This window comes from Lissotriton vulgaris, chromosome 7 (assembly GCF_964263255.1).
Source record: "Lissotriton vulgaris chromosome 7, aLisVul1.2, whole genome shotgun sequence".
Lineage (NCBI taxonomy): Eukaryota > Metazoa > Chordata > Amphibia > Caudata > Salamandridae > Lissotriton > Lissotriton vulgaris.
In genome coordinates this window covers 697,738,478-697,754,950 of record NC_141695.1, presented here as the reverse complement: position 1 = coordinate 697,754,950, position 16,473 = coordinate 697,738,478, and the positions used below count along the sequence as shown (strand labels likewise).

The 16,473-nt window shown below is 47.4% G+C and overlaps 1 protein-coding gene across 1 annotated transcript in view; it reads left to right on the top strand.

Moving 5' to 3' along the window:
• The window catches only part of NOL11 (nucleolar protein 11), a 423,141-nt gene that overhangs the window by 58,521 nt on the left and 348,147 nt on the right, over positions 1 to 16,473 (top strand). The window contains exon 4 of the mRNA XM_086930931.1: positions 1,991 to 2,139. Coding sequence (XP_086787057.1) covers positions 1,991 to 2,139 — 149 coding nt within the window. The remainder of the gene's footprint in view (positions 1 to 1,990; positions 2,140 to 16,473) is intronic.

Sequence of the window (16,473 nt, the reverse complement as noted above, 5' to 3'; positions counted from 1 at the left end):
CCAGCAAGGGTGTGCAGAGGGGGGTTCGTGCAGTTAAGGGGGCTTCCCTCGTCTGATGCCTGCCCACCCTGTGCATTTGGACCGTACCTGGTCGAGCCACACTTCCGTGTTAGTGTGGCTGGGCGATGCGCGTTCCACAGAGCCTCCTGGCTTATAGCGGTAGTCGCCCTCAGCTTCTTCCTCCGGTCCTGTCATCGCCTTCTCTCCTGGAGTCTCCTCGTAGCTCCGCTCCGCCTCCGATTCTCTCCCCGTCCTCCTCCGAGGTCGCGCTCCGATTCCCTCGTTTGTCCTGCGATGTTCTTCCACTTCCTCCGCCTCCGTACTACGCTCTCCTTCCTCCTCGTCCTCCGTCCTCCGTCCTCTGATCTTCCTCCGTCCTCCGATCGCCGTCCTCTTCCATCCACTCCGCTCCGCTGTCTCTCCACTCACGCCACCAGTCTCCTACTCCGCCTCCGGGTGTCTCGCACACCTGGTTCGACTCCGGGATGGGTTTTACCTCTTCGGGGAGGGCGTGCCGCCATTCCAGATCCGCCCCCTTAAAGGTGCAAGCTTGCCGGGTCTCCGCATCGGGCCGTCTTCGTATGACATCCGGAGTATTCCATGCCTCTGTATGCTGGACAAAAAGGGTAGAAACATTAATAGGCATACCAGGGGGCCCCTCATCCGGGTCCCCCACGTCACATAGCCATATGATGCAAGATATTTGTACAAACACCTCTTCTCATGCTAAGCTGGATGATGATTCTAGTACTATTTCTCCTTTTTCAAAATCCCACACTCAGTCTCTGTCCTTGACCAAGCAGATATTAGGAGCAAGCCAAACCTTCTCCAGAAATGAGATGCATTTGCTGATCTATATAATGCTTTAGAATTGAAAAACTGCATCATGGACCAGCTAATCATTTGATCAAGTGTTCTAGACCACATCCAGCTTAGCATGGGAAAAGCTGAAATGGTAAGGAAGGCTTGGTATGGCATCTCTTCAAGGTTAGGATACACCAAGGATATCAGTCAAATAATATGAATATGGCAATGAGAGTAAAAATATCGGCCTTTTTTTTTTTATTTTTTTTTTACTATAGCCTATTATACAGTTCCAAGGAAATATTATAAGAGATAAAGTGGGTTTAGGAAAATGCAGGATATGTTTAGAGTAGTAATACTCAAAGTACAACCCTGGGGCCGCATGTGACCTTCCTGAACTTTACATGCGGCCCCTTGATCAACAGCAGAACTGGGCTGCTGTTCACTCGACTCAGCACTATCAGTAAAAAGATGTTAAATATACTAGCAAGCCTTTTTTTTCTATACGTTAATTGAAGTTAAAGAAGGGAACTAACTAGGTTGTCCTGCCCCACTTAACTTTTGAAACCACTTCATTTTCAATGCCACCTTGCTACAAAAGTGCACGCCCTCCCCTGGATCACCACCCTGCTAGCATCGATGCGGCCCTCGGTCACATCACAAACCAAACTTTGTGCCCCTTGCGAAAATCTTTGTGAGTACCCATAGCTTAGAGGCTAGTAAAAATTTGTTACACATTTTATGTGTTTGCAAATCATTTGCTGATAGGGGTTTTTGCTTGCCCCATTCTATTTTTAGGGGTTGGGTCATGCACGTGCCGCGAAGCGATTGAATTGTGATTTGAATTATGAGCACTCAATTCTGTTGAAATGAGTTGTCAAATATCCTGAAATTGATGCTCATCATTTTAAGATGGTACAATGCTAATTTTAATTTTTCATGTGGATTTTAGGTCTTTATGAATTTTAATTGTAATGCAATTTCATCAGACCAACTTAACAGTGATTATATGGAGTTGTTTACTTTTTGTTTAATCGTCCATGCAGGTGATGTTGAGTTATGAGTGAATTTTGTGTGATGATTTCAAGAAATTACTAAATGTTACTTACTGGAAAAAGAGAAGACTCTCTTGCTTGCTTGAATATCAGACTCACTTCCAACTAAAGACTGTACCCTCTTGTTGCAGCTGTCAGTGGATGTATACCACATACATTCAGTTCCTAACATTGAACCGTTGGTGGTGTTCAAGAAAGGAGCTATCCGATTTCTGGACGCGTTATTGGCAGCACCCCAACAAGAAATTCCAGACACCATCTCCGAGGGAGAGGTCATTCGGTGAGTTGTAATACGTATTTTGAAAACTACTGGCCATGCTTATTTTATAAAAGCTTTCCGAGGGACCAACTAAATGCTCCTATGTATGTGTCGGTGTGTTTTGTGAATCTCATGTGCGAGATCCTATAACCAAATGTTTTTTAGTTGCCGTGCTCTAATTATGTCGCACTTTACTCAGGACAGTTGATGGTTCAACTGGTTGGCTTTACATCTTCATAAAATGTCAGTCTTTGTATTTATTTGGTGTGTCTGGTTTGCACAATAAAATGCTTAACATTGACATATGTTTTCCTATTGAAGATTTAAAAAATTTTTTTTTTTTAATATGGCTCTTGACATTTCCGCCTTCTTTTTGTATTGAGGGTTATAGAGGAGACTACTACTATTTTTGGCATCCACCTCAGATAGCTTTCCTCTTATCTTAGTGTTGAAGCATTTTTTAAGATTTACATTTTTCTTGAAAAATAAATGCTGTTGTAAAATGTATTTAATGATGGCTTTAATACAGAAATGTGAAAGTAATGAATGCATTTGAAATTGGTTTAAAATAATGCGTAGAAACATATTTTGGTTAGTCCACATTTATCTAAATCTCCATTTTTATTTAATATGGATGCTGCTTGTTCCTCACTCCTTTTTCTTCCCCTCTCAACCCATTTCTTTGTTTGTAATTTTTCTGCTACAGCTCTGGAGAATGAAAATATAATGACACCACTGCTTTAACTTCCATAATGTGCATGTATTGTGAATGAAATCTCTAATGTTGCGAAAAAGTGCCCAAGGTTTCTTCTGCTGCTGTTGGGTTTGCACTCTTGTACGTTTATAGTACATTGTTTAGAATTGTTGCATTTTAGCTGAACTTGCCATGACCATATGTTACTAAGGCTACTCGAAGCCTAGTTAGAAATGGGATAGCTGTATAGGCCTTTCGATGAGGTTAAAACTTCTGGTTTGTTCAATATTTCGTTACTTTTAGTCATGAAACTGCAGATTTCTCTAAATTCCTCTGCAGGAATTGTGTATAAGACCCCCTTGTTTTGGGGATGAGCTAGACACTTTTCCACCACAGATGCTGTCCATTATTTGTATGATTTTGCTATTCACTTAGGATTTTGAATAATTCAGATTTTTGATTATGACCTCTGCATTTGAGCCTTCATGACAGTTACCCTTATTTCTGTACCTCTTGATTTTTAAGATTTTGTAATAAAATTCTTTTAGTTCTAGATCATGGAAAAGTTAGCAATTGATTGGTCTCCGTTAAATATTTGCTACTCTGCTAAACAAATGTTGGGACTGTTGGTGGGGAGGGCGCTTCTTGATGCAAAATCAGTCCGGGGGAAAGGAAACTAAAGGGGGTAAACTTTGGGTATTTTTGAATTTTGTGGTGTCTAGAATTTTGGCGTTCGTGGTGCCGCTCCCACGCTTACAATAGTCCTTTGTACCATTTCCGGCTCTAAAGAACCTAACCACCCTACTCTTTCTCCATGTGTATTCCAGTAAGAGAAATGCAGTTTTGACTTTGACTTGCCAGATATGCTGATTTCTTCATGAGAAAGTGTTTGCATCTGGAAGGACCGCAATGTGTTCCGCTATATGCCACTTGTGCTGTTTTTACTGATGCAGATCCATAAAAAAATGGTGCAAGTGAAACATTGGTACTAAAGAATTACAGTGCAATATGCTGATCTTTATTTTACTATCTTTCGTGTATGTTACACTGTCACAGTCCTGGTTTAAGGATCAAGCTATGCCTTTCTGGTAGTTATTCCTCATCACCCCTATACTTTTCCCTCTCTCCACACACTTCTGCAGGATTAAATCACTTTGCCTAGTAAGCTGGCTATAATGCCTCTGAAGAAATTAAAGAAAATTACTTCATTTACAATTGATCAGTATACTACTGCTAACTGAATTCTTAAAGTCAATCACAATGAATAAGACTGCATCTACCACAGTGCTGCTAGGTTTTACTGAAGGCAGACACCTGTAAAAAGGGCATTGCCTCTAAACCTAAACAAAAACACATCTACAAATTATTCTCAGTTATGTGGTTTAAAGACAAATACTTACACATGGCACCCCCTTCATAGCATTGCTTTCCCAAGAAATTCAAGAGTTGACATGTCCCCGCTACCTGCTATTATTGAAACTTACATACTCCTCTCAGGACAAAATTAAAGAGGGCACCCAATGAATGACCCACATGCATAACCAGAAACATTCATCATTGCAAAGTTATGGTACTGGGGAGGGAGGTAGGGATGTAGTGGGTGGGGTGAGTTTATTGTTCTTTCTTTATCAGTCATGAAATAAGTGCAATGCAGTCTGTACTGAAGATTTGATAATAAAACAAATTTAAAGCATAAAGATAAATGCTTAGAAAAAAGTACACTTATCGAAGTGTTTGTTACAAAATATATTGGCATAAATAGAGTATGAAAGTGGTTGGGGCATAGGGAGTATGTGTTGAAGATATCAGTTTGAGTTTGAGGTAGAAGGATCTAGGTTTTGCGGTTAAGGGTTTGGGGTAGGCTATAGTATGGGTTAAAAATAAGTTTCACTTTGATCGTCATTTCTAAAATGATTGTATAATTTGTTTTGTGTGCATTTTTTCCTTAACATGCAATTTTTGACTTCTGTTGTATGTGTTGCATTTTTTGGCTTATTTTTCTTTTTTTGTGACACTTAAAACTAGCCTAATATATTTATGGTTTTATTGTGCCTGAACCAGGCCTGAGGTTGTTTGAGCACTGTACTGGGAAGCAGTTTACAGAACTGTACATGGTGTTAGTTAATTACAGATTATGGCAAATAATCCAGTCTAAAAAAGCAAACAAGAATACAACTTTGAGGAATATACATGTATGTATGTATTGGCATTTATATAGCGCACTACTTACCCGTAGGGTCCCAAGGCGCTTCGACCGCTGCGAAACCCTTCCTGGCTTCCCTGAGAGATGGTCCCTTAATGGGTATCTCCAGGGTGAGACCAGGCATCCCCGGCGGTCTGGTGGGGCCGTTAGTGAAGATGAGGCAAGCTAATGCCCAGAGTTGCCGAGTGTGATCGCTGATCAGAGTGGGCACCGAGGCGAGAGAATTATCGAGTCCGCTGACCCTGGTCCAGAAACCTGCCGCGCCAGGAATCGAACCCTGGTCCCGGGCCGTCCTCTGCTCTCGGGTCTGCCGCCTCTAACCAGTGAGCCACACTACTTCACTTCACAAAAATGTGCATTAGAATATATGTAGATTATCTGCTTTCCATGGATATGTTAAATAAAATAGTTACATAAATTTTAGTCTTTAGGTTGGAACAAGGCTCAGAAATTAAGCTATGAGAGGAACAACATGATTGGCTTCACTATGCCGTTTAAATGGGCATGAGTGAACAGATGAACAGAATTGTATTTCAAAGTGTCATTAGAATACTTCTAGTATCCTTTTTGAAAGAAGAATAAGTAGTGCTAGAGTGGATAGATGAAGGAAAAAAATCCAAATATTTCAGAAGTGCTTGCTGAGAAGAGCTGGGATAAGGTGCTTTGCTTTTCCCAGTCCAAGAGGTTCTTAACTTGAGTGTAATGTTATTGCAGTTCTGCGTCTGCACCATACCCTTGAATGTTTCAAACTTAGTTGAATTGGGTGCAGATTTGAAGAGAGGCTATTAAATAGTGGCATTTTCAGAAAAGAATACTTCTGAACTCTGCATGAAAGCATTTTTACTAAGAAAAGGGCAGTCTTGAAGCAATTCAGAAAAGCCAAGACTGGTGGCCGTCGCTTTTCGGTTCACACGGCCAAACGCTGGAACCGTTTACCACGAAAACTCAGGACAGAACCGAACTACCTCCAGTTCAGAAAAATCTTAAAGACCCTCCTTTTCCCGCAAATTTAATTTCATTAGTTGGCTGAAACCCCTGGAGAAGCAGGTCAGGGCTGGGATGCTCTCCTGAGTTACTACGCGCTTTATAAAAACCATTAAATAAATAAATAAATAAATAATAATTCTAGTTAGCGAAATGGTCCCAGCCCATAATCTTTCAGAAGGGGTGGAGTTGACTGCGTCATTGCTGTGACTTTGATGTAGAAAGCCACAGCATGTTTTCTTTTCGATGTGGCTTTTGGAGCGGTTACGTTGAGTGCCTTGAGCTAAGAACATTTGTGTTTCTATAAGTCTTCTCTGAACCTCTTCTTCACCTGTAACTGGAGTATTTTTTAATCAACCCGTAGTCCTCCGTAGACTGAGACTGGTGGATGTGCTGCATTACTAGTGCCTTTGACTGTATATTCCTACCTGATTAACTTTGAGCTTAAGGCATATAGCCAACTTATTTTTCTGTTTGATTTGCCTTTCAGCCATGGAGGTGACTCTATGTCCGCATTGTAGTCCAGCAGAAAGTCCCTAGCATCTATCTGCACCTAGAATGGTAATTGTAGGGCTTTTCTACAGGTTCTTTGATTTTATTATTTAATTTTGGAAAGTATCATCCTTCAAACAAAGATCTTATCTCCCAATAAAAACATACATTGTTGTAAATAGAAGGAGGACTGTACTAGACTTAGCATGATGTCTCTTGTGGTTGGGGGGATGGGAATGAAATTCACATCCATGGATCACAGGAGTTAAGTATGCTTTTTGTGTTCAAGTGCTGTTTCTTAAAAATGTTTTCTTTTGAGGACCTCTAAATGTTGGTATTGTAAGCATTTCTCAATATGTAAACATCAGGTTAGGGTGACTTGCATTTTTGTGGCGGTTTCTGTATCAGTAATGCTCCATAAGCAGCAGAACTATGAATAAAACAACATTTTTATTTAAGATTGTTTGAAAGAAGCCACAAACAATATTCTCAAGAGGAGAAGCTTTTAAAGGGGTGGTATCAGAGAAAGGGCATGGGCCTTGAAGCACCAATCTCAACACCTACCCTTTCCAATGTCGCAAATAAAAACATCTGCGACGGTCTCCTATGGTGCTGGGGATACAGCAGAATGCGCAGTGGCTTAGGACAGTGCAGTGCCTTCATACACAGAAAACAGTACTTGCTTGTGTAAGTGAGTGTCAACACTGTGTGATACTGGTGGTACTGTGTCAGTTGGCATGTTTTCTAGGTAGCTTTCTTTTTTTTCCTCCGCTGAGCTTTACAGTAGAGCAAGGCCAGTGGAGGTTTAATTATGTAATTTTTAGGTCTTGCCAACAGACAGCTTTGCTCTGTGTTTTGAAAGATCTGTTGTGGCAATACCAGTACTTACAGTGGGCTTCGGGTCAACGTATTCCTTACTATTAGTTGGGTTTCTTGTAATCTCATTTGCTTGATTCTTATGTTTAAAGTATGTTTATTGCGCTGCACACATAGATGAAGAACAATAAAATGCGTTCTACACTGAGCGGCGTCAACATTCGGCCACCAGTGATGATAGAGCTTTAAAAAAGCAAATACGATTGCAATCATGAGGGAGAGCCATAACGCAGCATGTGTATACCGGGAGTCCCAGTCAAGGCCAATAGTCGGGCAACCCAGCCCATAGAGCTCAACCCGGCAGGAGGGAAAAGGGGACCCACAGGGTTAATGCGGTCCAAAAGCTGAACCAGGCCGTCCCTCCAGTGCTGCTTGTCCTGTTCCCTCCAAACAAACAAAACAAACCCCCCCCCCCCTTCGAACTGCCCCCCCAACTCCCGCCCCCCCCCCCCTCCCTCGCGGCCCACCCTCCACCCCCGTTCCAGGTCCAAACCACACGCTCCGTAGGCGCTATTGACTACTCTGTCGACTCCGTAGCAAAATCATCCGGTAGCCGGAGAAGCCGCAGGAACCTTTGACAGGTCACTTCCCTGAATTCTGTAGCAAGGAGAGCTAAAAAGGGACGCCACAAGTCTGGGTACTTATCCCCCTCCCACCTGGCCACCAAAGATAGTTTTTCCATCCCCAGAACATTCCAGAGACGGTGTAACCAACCCTGAAAAGTAGGGGTGTGGGCAGAGCGCCAGAATGTGAGTATATTTTGCAACGCAGATCCCAGGGCTATCGCTATCAATCTGCCCCGGTGGGAGCGCAAAGGATAGGTAACAGGATTGGGGGAACCCAGCAGTACGTATGCGGGAAACCGTGGAAGTGTAGTGTCCAGGTGTAGGTCCACCTCATCCAATACTTTGCTCCAATAGTCCTGTAAGCATGGACAGTCCCAAAGCAAATGGACCAACGTGCCCCTCCCTCCACAGCCTCTCCAGCACAGCGCCTCTCGTGTGTGTTCAATCTCATGGAGTTTTTCTGGGGTGTAGTACCAGTAATAGGTGACTTTCGTGAGGGTGTCGGTGAGACCCATGTGGTGTGCGCAGTGGCGGGCTCTGTAGCAAATTCCCTCCCATTCTTTATTACCCAATTCCCGGCCCAGCTCCCTCTCCCACCTTGCCTTCCCCGAGTTGTGAATGTGAGTGTATCGCCCAAGGGGCATACGATAGAGATCAGAGATGAGCTTACGATCTGACTTCCTTGAGAGCAGCCAATATTCATACGCGCTAAGTTTGCGGTCTGCACCCTCTCTCGTGGTACCATGAAGGGCCCAGTGTCGCACCTGAAGATAACGTAGGCGCTCCTCCTCTGGCATGTCATATTCTCGACGGAAGGCGTCAAAGGGAAGGACTCCCTCCGCAGCATACATATGTGCAAGCACCCTGCAACCCGCTGGGGCCCATCGCGCGAAGGCAGACGCGTCCATGCCAGGGCTAAAATAAGGGTTATTAAGCAGGGGCGTCAGCAGGGAGGGGAAGGACGTCAGTTCGTGCGTCACTTACCCGGTCCCATACCTCTAGAGGAGTCCTCGTGATAAATTAGGCATAGAGGTTGGGAGGGCGATGCTTCCGCTGCAGAAAGGGGATCTCCTGCAACGTGCGGCCCGCCACCGCCTGGTCCTGAAAGAGCCAGTGTTTCTCCGACTCCCATTTACTCCACTCCACTAGCGTTCTTAACTGCGTGGATTGGTAGTACAGCAACAGGTCAGGGAGGCCCAAACCCCCATTCTCAGGAGGCAGCATCGCCAGGCGCAATTTCATCCGCGGGCGGCGCCCATTCCAGATGAATTGCGCCAGTTCGGACTGGGTCTGGCGTGTCCACCCATCCGGAGGTCGCAGGGGGATGGCTCTGAATATATAAAGAATCTGTGGCAAGACGGTAATTTTTATCGCCGCTACCCGGCCCAGCCAGGATAGCGGAAGGTGTTTCCACCTGCCTAGCTCGGTCCTGATAGTTTGGCGCAACCTCATGTAGTTGAGGTGGACCGTGGCCTGCAAGGTGTTCGCCAATTGAATGCCCAGGTATGGAATGGCTTCCGGTGCCCAGGGAAATGGAAAGAGCTCCTGTAAATGAGCTTTCGTGGATTCCTGCAAGGAGAGGTCGAGCGCCACGGACTTGCCGAGATTGATCTTAAAGCCTGCCACCTCCGCGAAGTCTTCCAAAACCGTTATGCAGGCCGGGAGCGAGATTCTGGGGGAGGATAAAGAGAGTAGTACATCATCCGTGTAAAGGCTGATGGTATGTTCGAAGGCGCCCATTTTGATCCCATGTATCCCAGGTGCGAGGCGGATCGCCTGAGCCAAGGGTTCCATATATAAGGCGAATACCAAAGGTGACAATGGGCACCCCTGTCTCGTGCCTCTCTCTATGGGGAAACGAAGCGAGGAGCATCCATTGACGCGGACCGTCGCCGAGGGCCGTGAATAACAGTTCAAGACCCAGGTGCGGAATCGGTCCCCTAGCCCTGCCTTCACGAGAACCTGCTCCAAATACGGCCAATGGACCCGATCAAACGATTTTTCTGCGTCGATAGCGAGTAGCATGTATTCCCACTCCGTGCGTGTGGCTTTCTCGATAAGGTGGAGCGCCCTCTTCGTATTGTCCACCGTTTGCCGCTCCGAGATGAACCCAGCCTGGTCTGGAACTATCAGTCTCGGCATCAAGGGGGCCAGTCGTGCAGCCAATATGCTCGTGTAGAGCTTCAAGTCAATATTGAGCAGGGATATGGGCCGATAGGCCGCACAGTTGGATGGATCCTTACCCGGCTTAGGGATAACCGATATGGAGGCATCCAGGAGATCCTCTGTGATCGCCCCCGGTTCCGAAAAGGAATTAAAGAGGGCGGTCAAGAGCGGTGCCACCTGGGTACAAAAGGTCTTATAAAAAATAGCTGTGAAACCGTCAGGCCCCGGGGCCTTTCCCAGCTTAAGTCTGGAGATGGCTGAGATGACCTGCTCTGGGCGGATCGCACTCTCCAGGGCTGCCGCCTGGTCCGACGTGAGGACCGGTAGCGGGACGGAATCGAGGAACTCTGCACCCTTATCGAGATCCAACGTCTCACCCGTGTATAGGGATGAGTAGAAGCCGCCAAAGGCGGCTGCTATCTCTCGGTCATCAGTAGCAAGATATCCCGCGGGTGTCCGGACGCCTTTCACGAAGTGTTGCTGCCGTTTTTCTCGCAGTGCGCGCCCCAGAAACCGCCCGCATCTGTCCCCCCCAGTGTAGTACATATGACGTGTTCTCAATGCCGCAAATTCTGTCCGGTCTTGATCTAATGCGCTCAGCTGTTTCCGCGCCTGGGTCAGCTGCCGCCAGATACTAGGCGCTCTTGTTCTCTGATGCATTCCCTCCAGCTCCCTGACCTTCTGCGTCAGCTCATCTCTTTTCTCTGCTCGCGCCTTATTTTCAGCTGAGGATGATGCTATAAACACCCCTCTAAGCACCGCCTTCAGGGCTGCCCAGTGAGTCGCAGGGGAGGTGTCGGAAGTGGTGTTGTGTAACAGATCATCCTCGATAGCGTGTGTGATTTTCTCGGGCGCTCACTTGTGCTGCAAAAGTGTGTCTCTAAGCCGCCAGCATCCAGAGGGGCCCTGCGCCGGAGGAAAAAGAAAGGTCACTGTGATGGGTGCGTGATCAGAAAGAGTAGCAACTCCTATATCCGTGTTGGACGTCATGGCCTGGAGGGAAGTGGATGCCAGAAAATAGTCCAGTCTGGCGTAAGTTCGGTGCGCGCTGGAGAAGTATGAGTACGATCTAGAAGCAGGGTGGAGGCTTCGCCAGAGGTCAACCATACCCAATTCCTCCAATCGCCTGCGGCCCCCCTCTGACAAAGTCCCAGCCGTGGTGGAGCGCTGCGCTGATCTATCCAACGTGGAGTCTATCACCAGATTAAGGTCACCCCCTAACAGGACATGTCTGTCCTCCGATGCGGCCACTACGCTGAGCGCGCTCTGGAGAAATGCCTCCTGCCCCTCGTTGGGGGCGTAGACCGAACAGACTGTAAAGTTCAGCCCTCCTAGTGAAAAGTGGTATGACAGTAATCTTCCCTTTATCTCTGCACCCTTACGCAAGACTTTGCCACGGAACCTCTGAGCTACAAGGATCGCCACCCCCGCCCTTTTAGTCTGGCCGGAGGAGAAAAACTGCTGTGGAAAGCTGCGCGCTTTCATCCTAGAGCAGTCTTTGGGCAGAAGGTGTGTTTCCTGCAAGAGACATATGTCAGCCTGCGCGTGTTCCAGGCTGGACAACACTGCCCGTCGTTTGATTGGGTTATTTAGCCCCCTTTACATTCAGGGAGAGTATACGCACCTCAGTGTGGGTCATAGATCAGATTCCGTCCCTCCCGCCCTATGTACTGTGTGGCCATCCACGGGGTTATTTCTAGGCGCCTGCGGTGAGCCCATCCCGTAGTGATATGTGTCTTCGCCTGTAAAGGAAGTCTCATGCCCCGAAATCGTGGCGAATCCCCTAGGACCTGGAACCCCACCCTACCCCCCTCCCCGAACAAGCCATGATACAGATGCGTTCCCCAATACGTGCTTCGCCTCCCGTCCCCGTCTCCCCAAAACCCAGCCCCACTCCCCTCCCACAAACACCCCAAAACCAGTAACCATGAATGGAAAAAGTCAAAAGGTCCACCATTTTCCTTCATCTCTCGCAGATGACCGGTCAAATTGTACCTCGGGGAAAACGGGTCCGGTCTCACCCCTCACTCCTCCGTCGACCCTCAAGAGGGCGTAAAAGACCCCCATCGTCGGACACAGTATTAGCCTCAGCCTCCTGGCTGTTGTGACGACTCAGCGGATACCGCCTCCACTGCTGCCCGACGGCCGCTTTCAATCTCTGTCTTCGGCGGCCTCCTAATGCGCCTCCTGTTCCTCTGCTGGCGCCATTGCGACGGTGATTCCCCCTTCCCGGACTGGGAAGGCGGCTGCTCCTCTTCCTCCGGCGGGACATCGATCCCCAGCAGTTGACAAGCTTCTTTTAGGGAGCGGAATTGATGGAGCTTATTGTCCAATTTGAAGATAATCCGAAAGGGATGCCCCCAGCTTTAAGGTATAGCCTGCTGCTGAAGATAAGATGTCACAGGCTTGAAGCAGCGGCGCTTTTATAGCGTGAGTGCTGACAGGTCCTGGTACAATGTCGGGGAGTGCCCTTGAAATTAAATGGGGTGCTTCCGTCTAGCTTTTTGGAGGGTGTCCTCCTTAGTGTAAAAGTCCTGCACACAGACTAGAATATCTGCGGGAAAAGATGATCCCGAACGCTGCGGCCCAACCCTATGCGCCCTGTCGATCGTAAGGGCGGCATCCTCCGGCCGTTCCAGGATGTGGTTAAAGAGCCCCCTGGTGAATTTAAAGAGGTCCTTGTCTACCTCCGAATGCGCCACTCCCCGAATGCGCACATTGTGTCTCCTGGAGCGATTTTCGAGATCCTCCAGGTGCGTTTGTAAGTCCACCTGCTGATCGTGGAGGCGTACGATCTCTTGCTGCAGCGCCTCCGTCTCAACGTCCCTGGCGTCCTGCTTCGCCTCCACATCCGCCACAGGCTCCCCCACGCCGTCCAGATCTCGCCGGACAGCGTGCATCTCTTCTGCAAACTCCTTCTTAAGCGTGTGAATGTCCTCTCGGAGTGTTGTGAAGAGGGACTAAAGGAAGGCTTTAGTGATGGGTTCTGCCCCATCTTGTTTCACACTGTCAGTCGAGACTTCCTTAGCCGCCGTGGGTGAGTGCGTCTTCGTAAATAAGTCCTTCACTGTCTGGTCTTTGCGGACTTTCGAGCTGTGCGCCATGATGCGGTGGGCAAGGGCGCTTCAACCTCTGAGTCCGGGCCGAGCTCTAGAGGGCAGCGATGCTCCGCTGGCTGCAGGCCCACGTGGCAAGGCCCTCCGCGCCGCAAAATGGCGCCCTGCTACGCCCCAATGCCAAAGGGCAACTTTGATATGCACCGCTAAACGGTCTCTTTGGGCCAGCGATAACTGTCAGTTCACGGGGCCCCAAAGTACATCCGGGCGGGGCCCCCACCTCGCCCCTCCGTGCACCCGCTGAGCCCCCTGGGCCGGTCGCAGCACAGTGAGGCCGCCGCGGCGACTGCGGCGCCCCTCGTCCTCCTCCCCGCGCTGCCTGTACCCTGGTCGCGGTTGATTAGGGCACTCCAGTCTCAAAGGGCCCCAATATGCGTGTGCTGCAGCAGATGGTTACCGGGAGCCCGGCAGCGTCCACGTCCCGACAATCCCGCTGGTGCCGGCCCGCTCCACTAGCGGGCCTTGAGACCTCCACTCCGCAGTCCCAGCCGAGCCCCTGGACGCGGCGCGGCCTACCCCCACAGTGCGCTGCAGACTGGGCGTGAGGTCCAGCGCTGCCTCGCTGCTCCTTGCCAACGGCGGGCCCGCAGAAGCGTCAGGGCTATGGGTGTCCCGGCGCCTCGCACCGGGAGTGGTGCGGGCCGGGCCCGCCGAAGGCTTACCGTAATGTCCGCTGTAGGCCCAATCCCCGGCCTCTCTCGCCGCACCTCTGCCGCTGCCGGACTGCGATGCCGCACACGCTGGCCGCGTCGAGCTGCAGCTCCCAGCCCTGGTCGCTCCGAGGCTCCGGATTTCTCTCAGCGGGTTCCCCCGGGGTCGAGGGCACCCAGTGTACCAGTGGGGCAAGCGAAGAAGGGGCTCCCCAGAGCGGGAGCCCGCGCTATCAAGGGCCGACGGAGGGAGCTCTGGGAGACACGTCCGACTACGCCGCCATCTTGGCCACGCCTGCTTGATTCTTATAAGATTGTTTACTTCCTCTTTTATTGTATTGTCTCTATGCTGAAGCATAGCTGTTTTACAGTGATCTGATTGGATGAGGTGTGTCCTTCCAGAGCCTACATTTCAGGAACGACAGTTTTATTTTGCTTGCAGCACTCCATGGTAGTGCATGTTTTTTCTTTCTCTCTGCACTGTGTGCTTTCTTTGACCATTCCATGCCAGATAGCACACTCCTGCTTTTAACAAGACTTGTTATGGAAATGTGTGTGCTTTGAATGCTGTTTTCTGTTTACAAGTTAGCTCACCCCTGCCGTTGTCGGCTCCTAAAGCATTTGCTGATAATATATTTAGCAAAAACATAGCTCTGTGCTGAACAACAGACTTGTACTAGGTTATGAATTGTGCTTATTAATGTAATGCCAGGCAGCCTACGAGGTTTCTTCTAAAGTATTTCATAATCATTTTCCATCAGGCACACTGCTATATAATAAATACAGCCTTTGGTGTGAGTAAACGGAAGTTCTATGAAAGTAAAGCTGTGAGCTCAATGCCACTGTATATATAGAAGTGTGAAAGTAAGGGATCATTGGTTGTCTATTGCTGACAGAGAGTCAGGGTTGAGGATTATGCGGAGCTGCATAAATGAGGCTGATTCAGTGAAGTTACTGTGTAAAAATTGATTTCACACCATCGAGTCCCATGTTGAAGTGAGGATATGAAGTGTTTTAATGCTGCTATTCATGCTCGCTCCACCAGTTCTCCAAACCCCCCAAAATCTGGGACATGTATTTAAAGTGGAAAAAAAGTCTACCAGGGTGGATTTCCTAAAAAAACCTAAACATGACTACCCTGGGATGTCCAGGACCCCTGGTAACCCTCTTATGGGAATCAACTTCTTAAAGTATAAAATAAAATTGCAAATTTTGTATGTTCAACATTAAACTGTTTTTTTAATAGACACAAATACATAACCTCAGGGTCACACATTTTCAAAAAATCTTAACAATAGTTTACATTTCAGTAAATATATTTCTCTTACTTCAAAACTTTCATTTGATGTTAAAACAAGCATTGGCAAAGCCAATAGGTCTCGCCTTCGCGATAGCAATTGGCTTTTTTAATGTCTTTTAGCCATATTGTACTGTAGCGTGCAGTCGCATAGCATAGAGTGGTGTGGAGTGGCAAAGATTAGAGCTTGGAATGTCAGAGGGGATTGGAGTAGAGTGGCTTAGAGTATTTTGGCGTGCATTGGTGTAGAGTGCAGTGGGGTAAAGTGGATTGGCATAGAGTGTAGTGTAGTATACTAGAATTACTTGGCGTGGAGAAGAGTGGGGTAGAGTCACTGGCGTGGAGTGCAGTGGCGTAGAGTGGTGTAGAGTAGTGATGTGATGTGAAGTAGAATGCAGTGGCATAGTTCATTGCTTTGGTGTAGAGGGCAGTGGCTTATAGTAGTGCAGTTTCAAATTGTAGAGTTGTGCAATGTAGTCTGCAGTGGTGCATAGTAGAGTACATTGGCATAGAGTACAGGTTATGGAGGTGGAAGGGAGAAGAAATGACATGGAAGGGGGACGGGTGGGAGGGAATTGAAGCTACCTGGACAGGGAAATGGTAGACGTACTGAAAACAAGATGACTCGTATGGAGTGTTGAACACAAAGTAAAAAGTAGCTCCAAAAACTGGAGTAGTGGATGGACATAAGTACTTGATGCTCCTGGAGGGAACAGCCACAAAAAGAGGACATGCCTCGAGATACTTGAAAGAAGGAAATGAGAGCAATGTTGAAGTTACCAAATGGTAAGCTGTTGGTAGGCTGCAAGCACACGGTGTGTAAACCACGTGTAGCAGAGAAAGTGCATGCGCTGTCTAGGTGAAACCTTTAACGTTGTCTAAATTTAAAAACAAATTCTTGTTCAACACCTGCAATTGTTAATTTCAAAAAGACTGCCTACTGACCAATGGCATCTAGCCTCATTACTTTTATGCATATCCTTGCACACAGTACTGTCACAAAACATCCATGTACACACTTAGTCTTCCATTCATCTTTGGAGTCATACACTTAAACTAACAAACATGAACTTATTCATTCCAAAAACATCCAAGTATTCACAAAATTTGCCTTTAACCCACACATCATTCTGTTGAAATGGTTGTACATTCTTCTAAATACCCTTTTATAATCTACAGCACAATCTCCGGAATGAATTAAAATACTATATACCTATCATGCAATGGTTTGGACATAAAATATAGCAAAGCAATTCACTCTGCATCTGCACATTAAAGGTGAGATCTGTTGGCTTTACTAAAGCTTGTTAG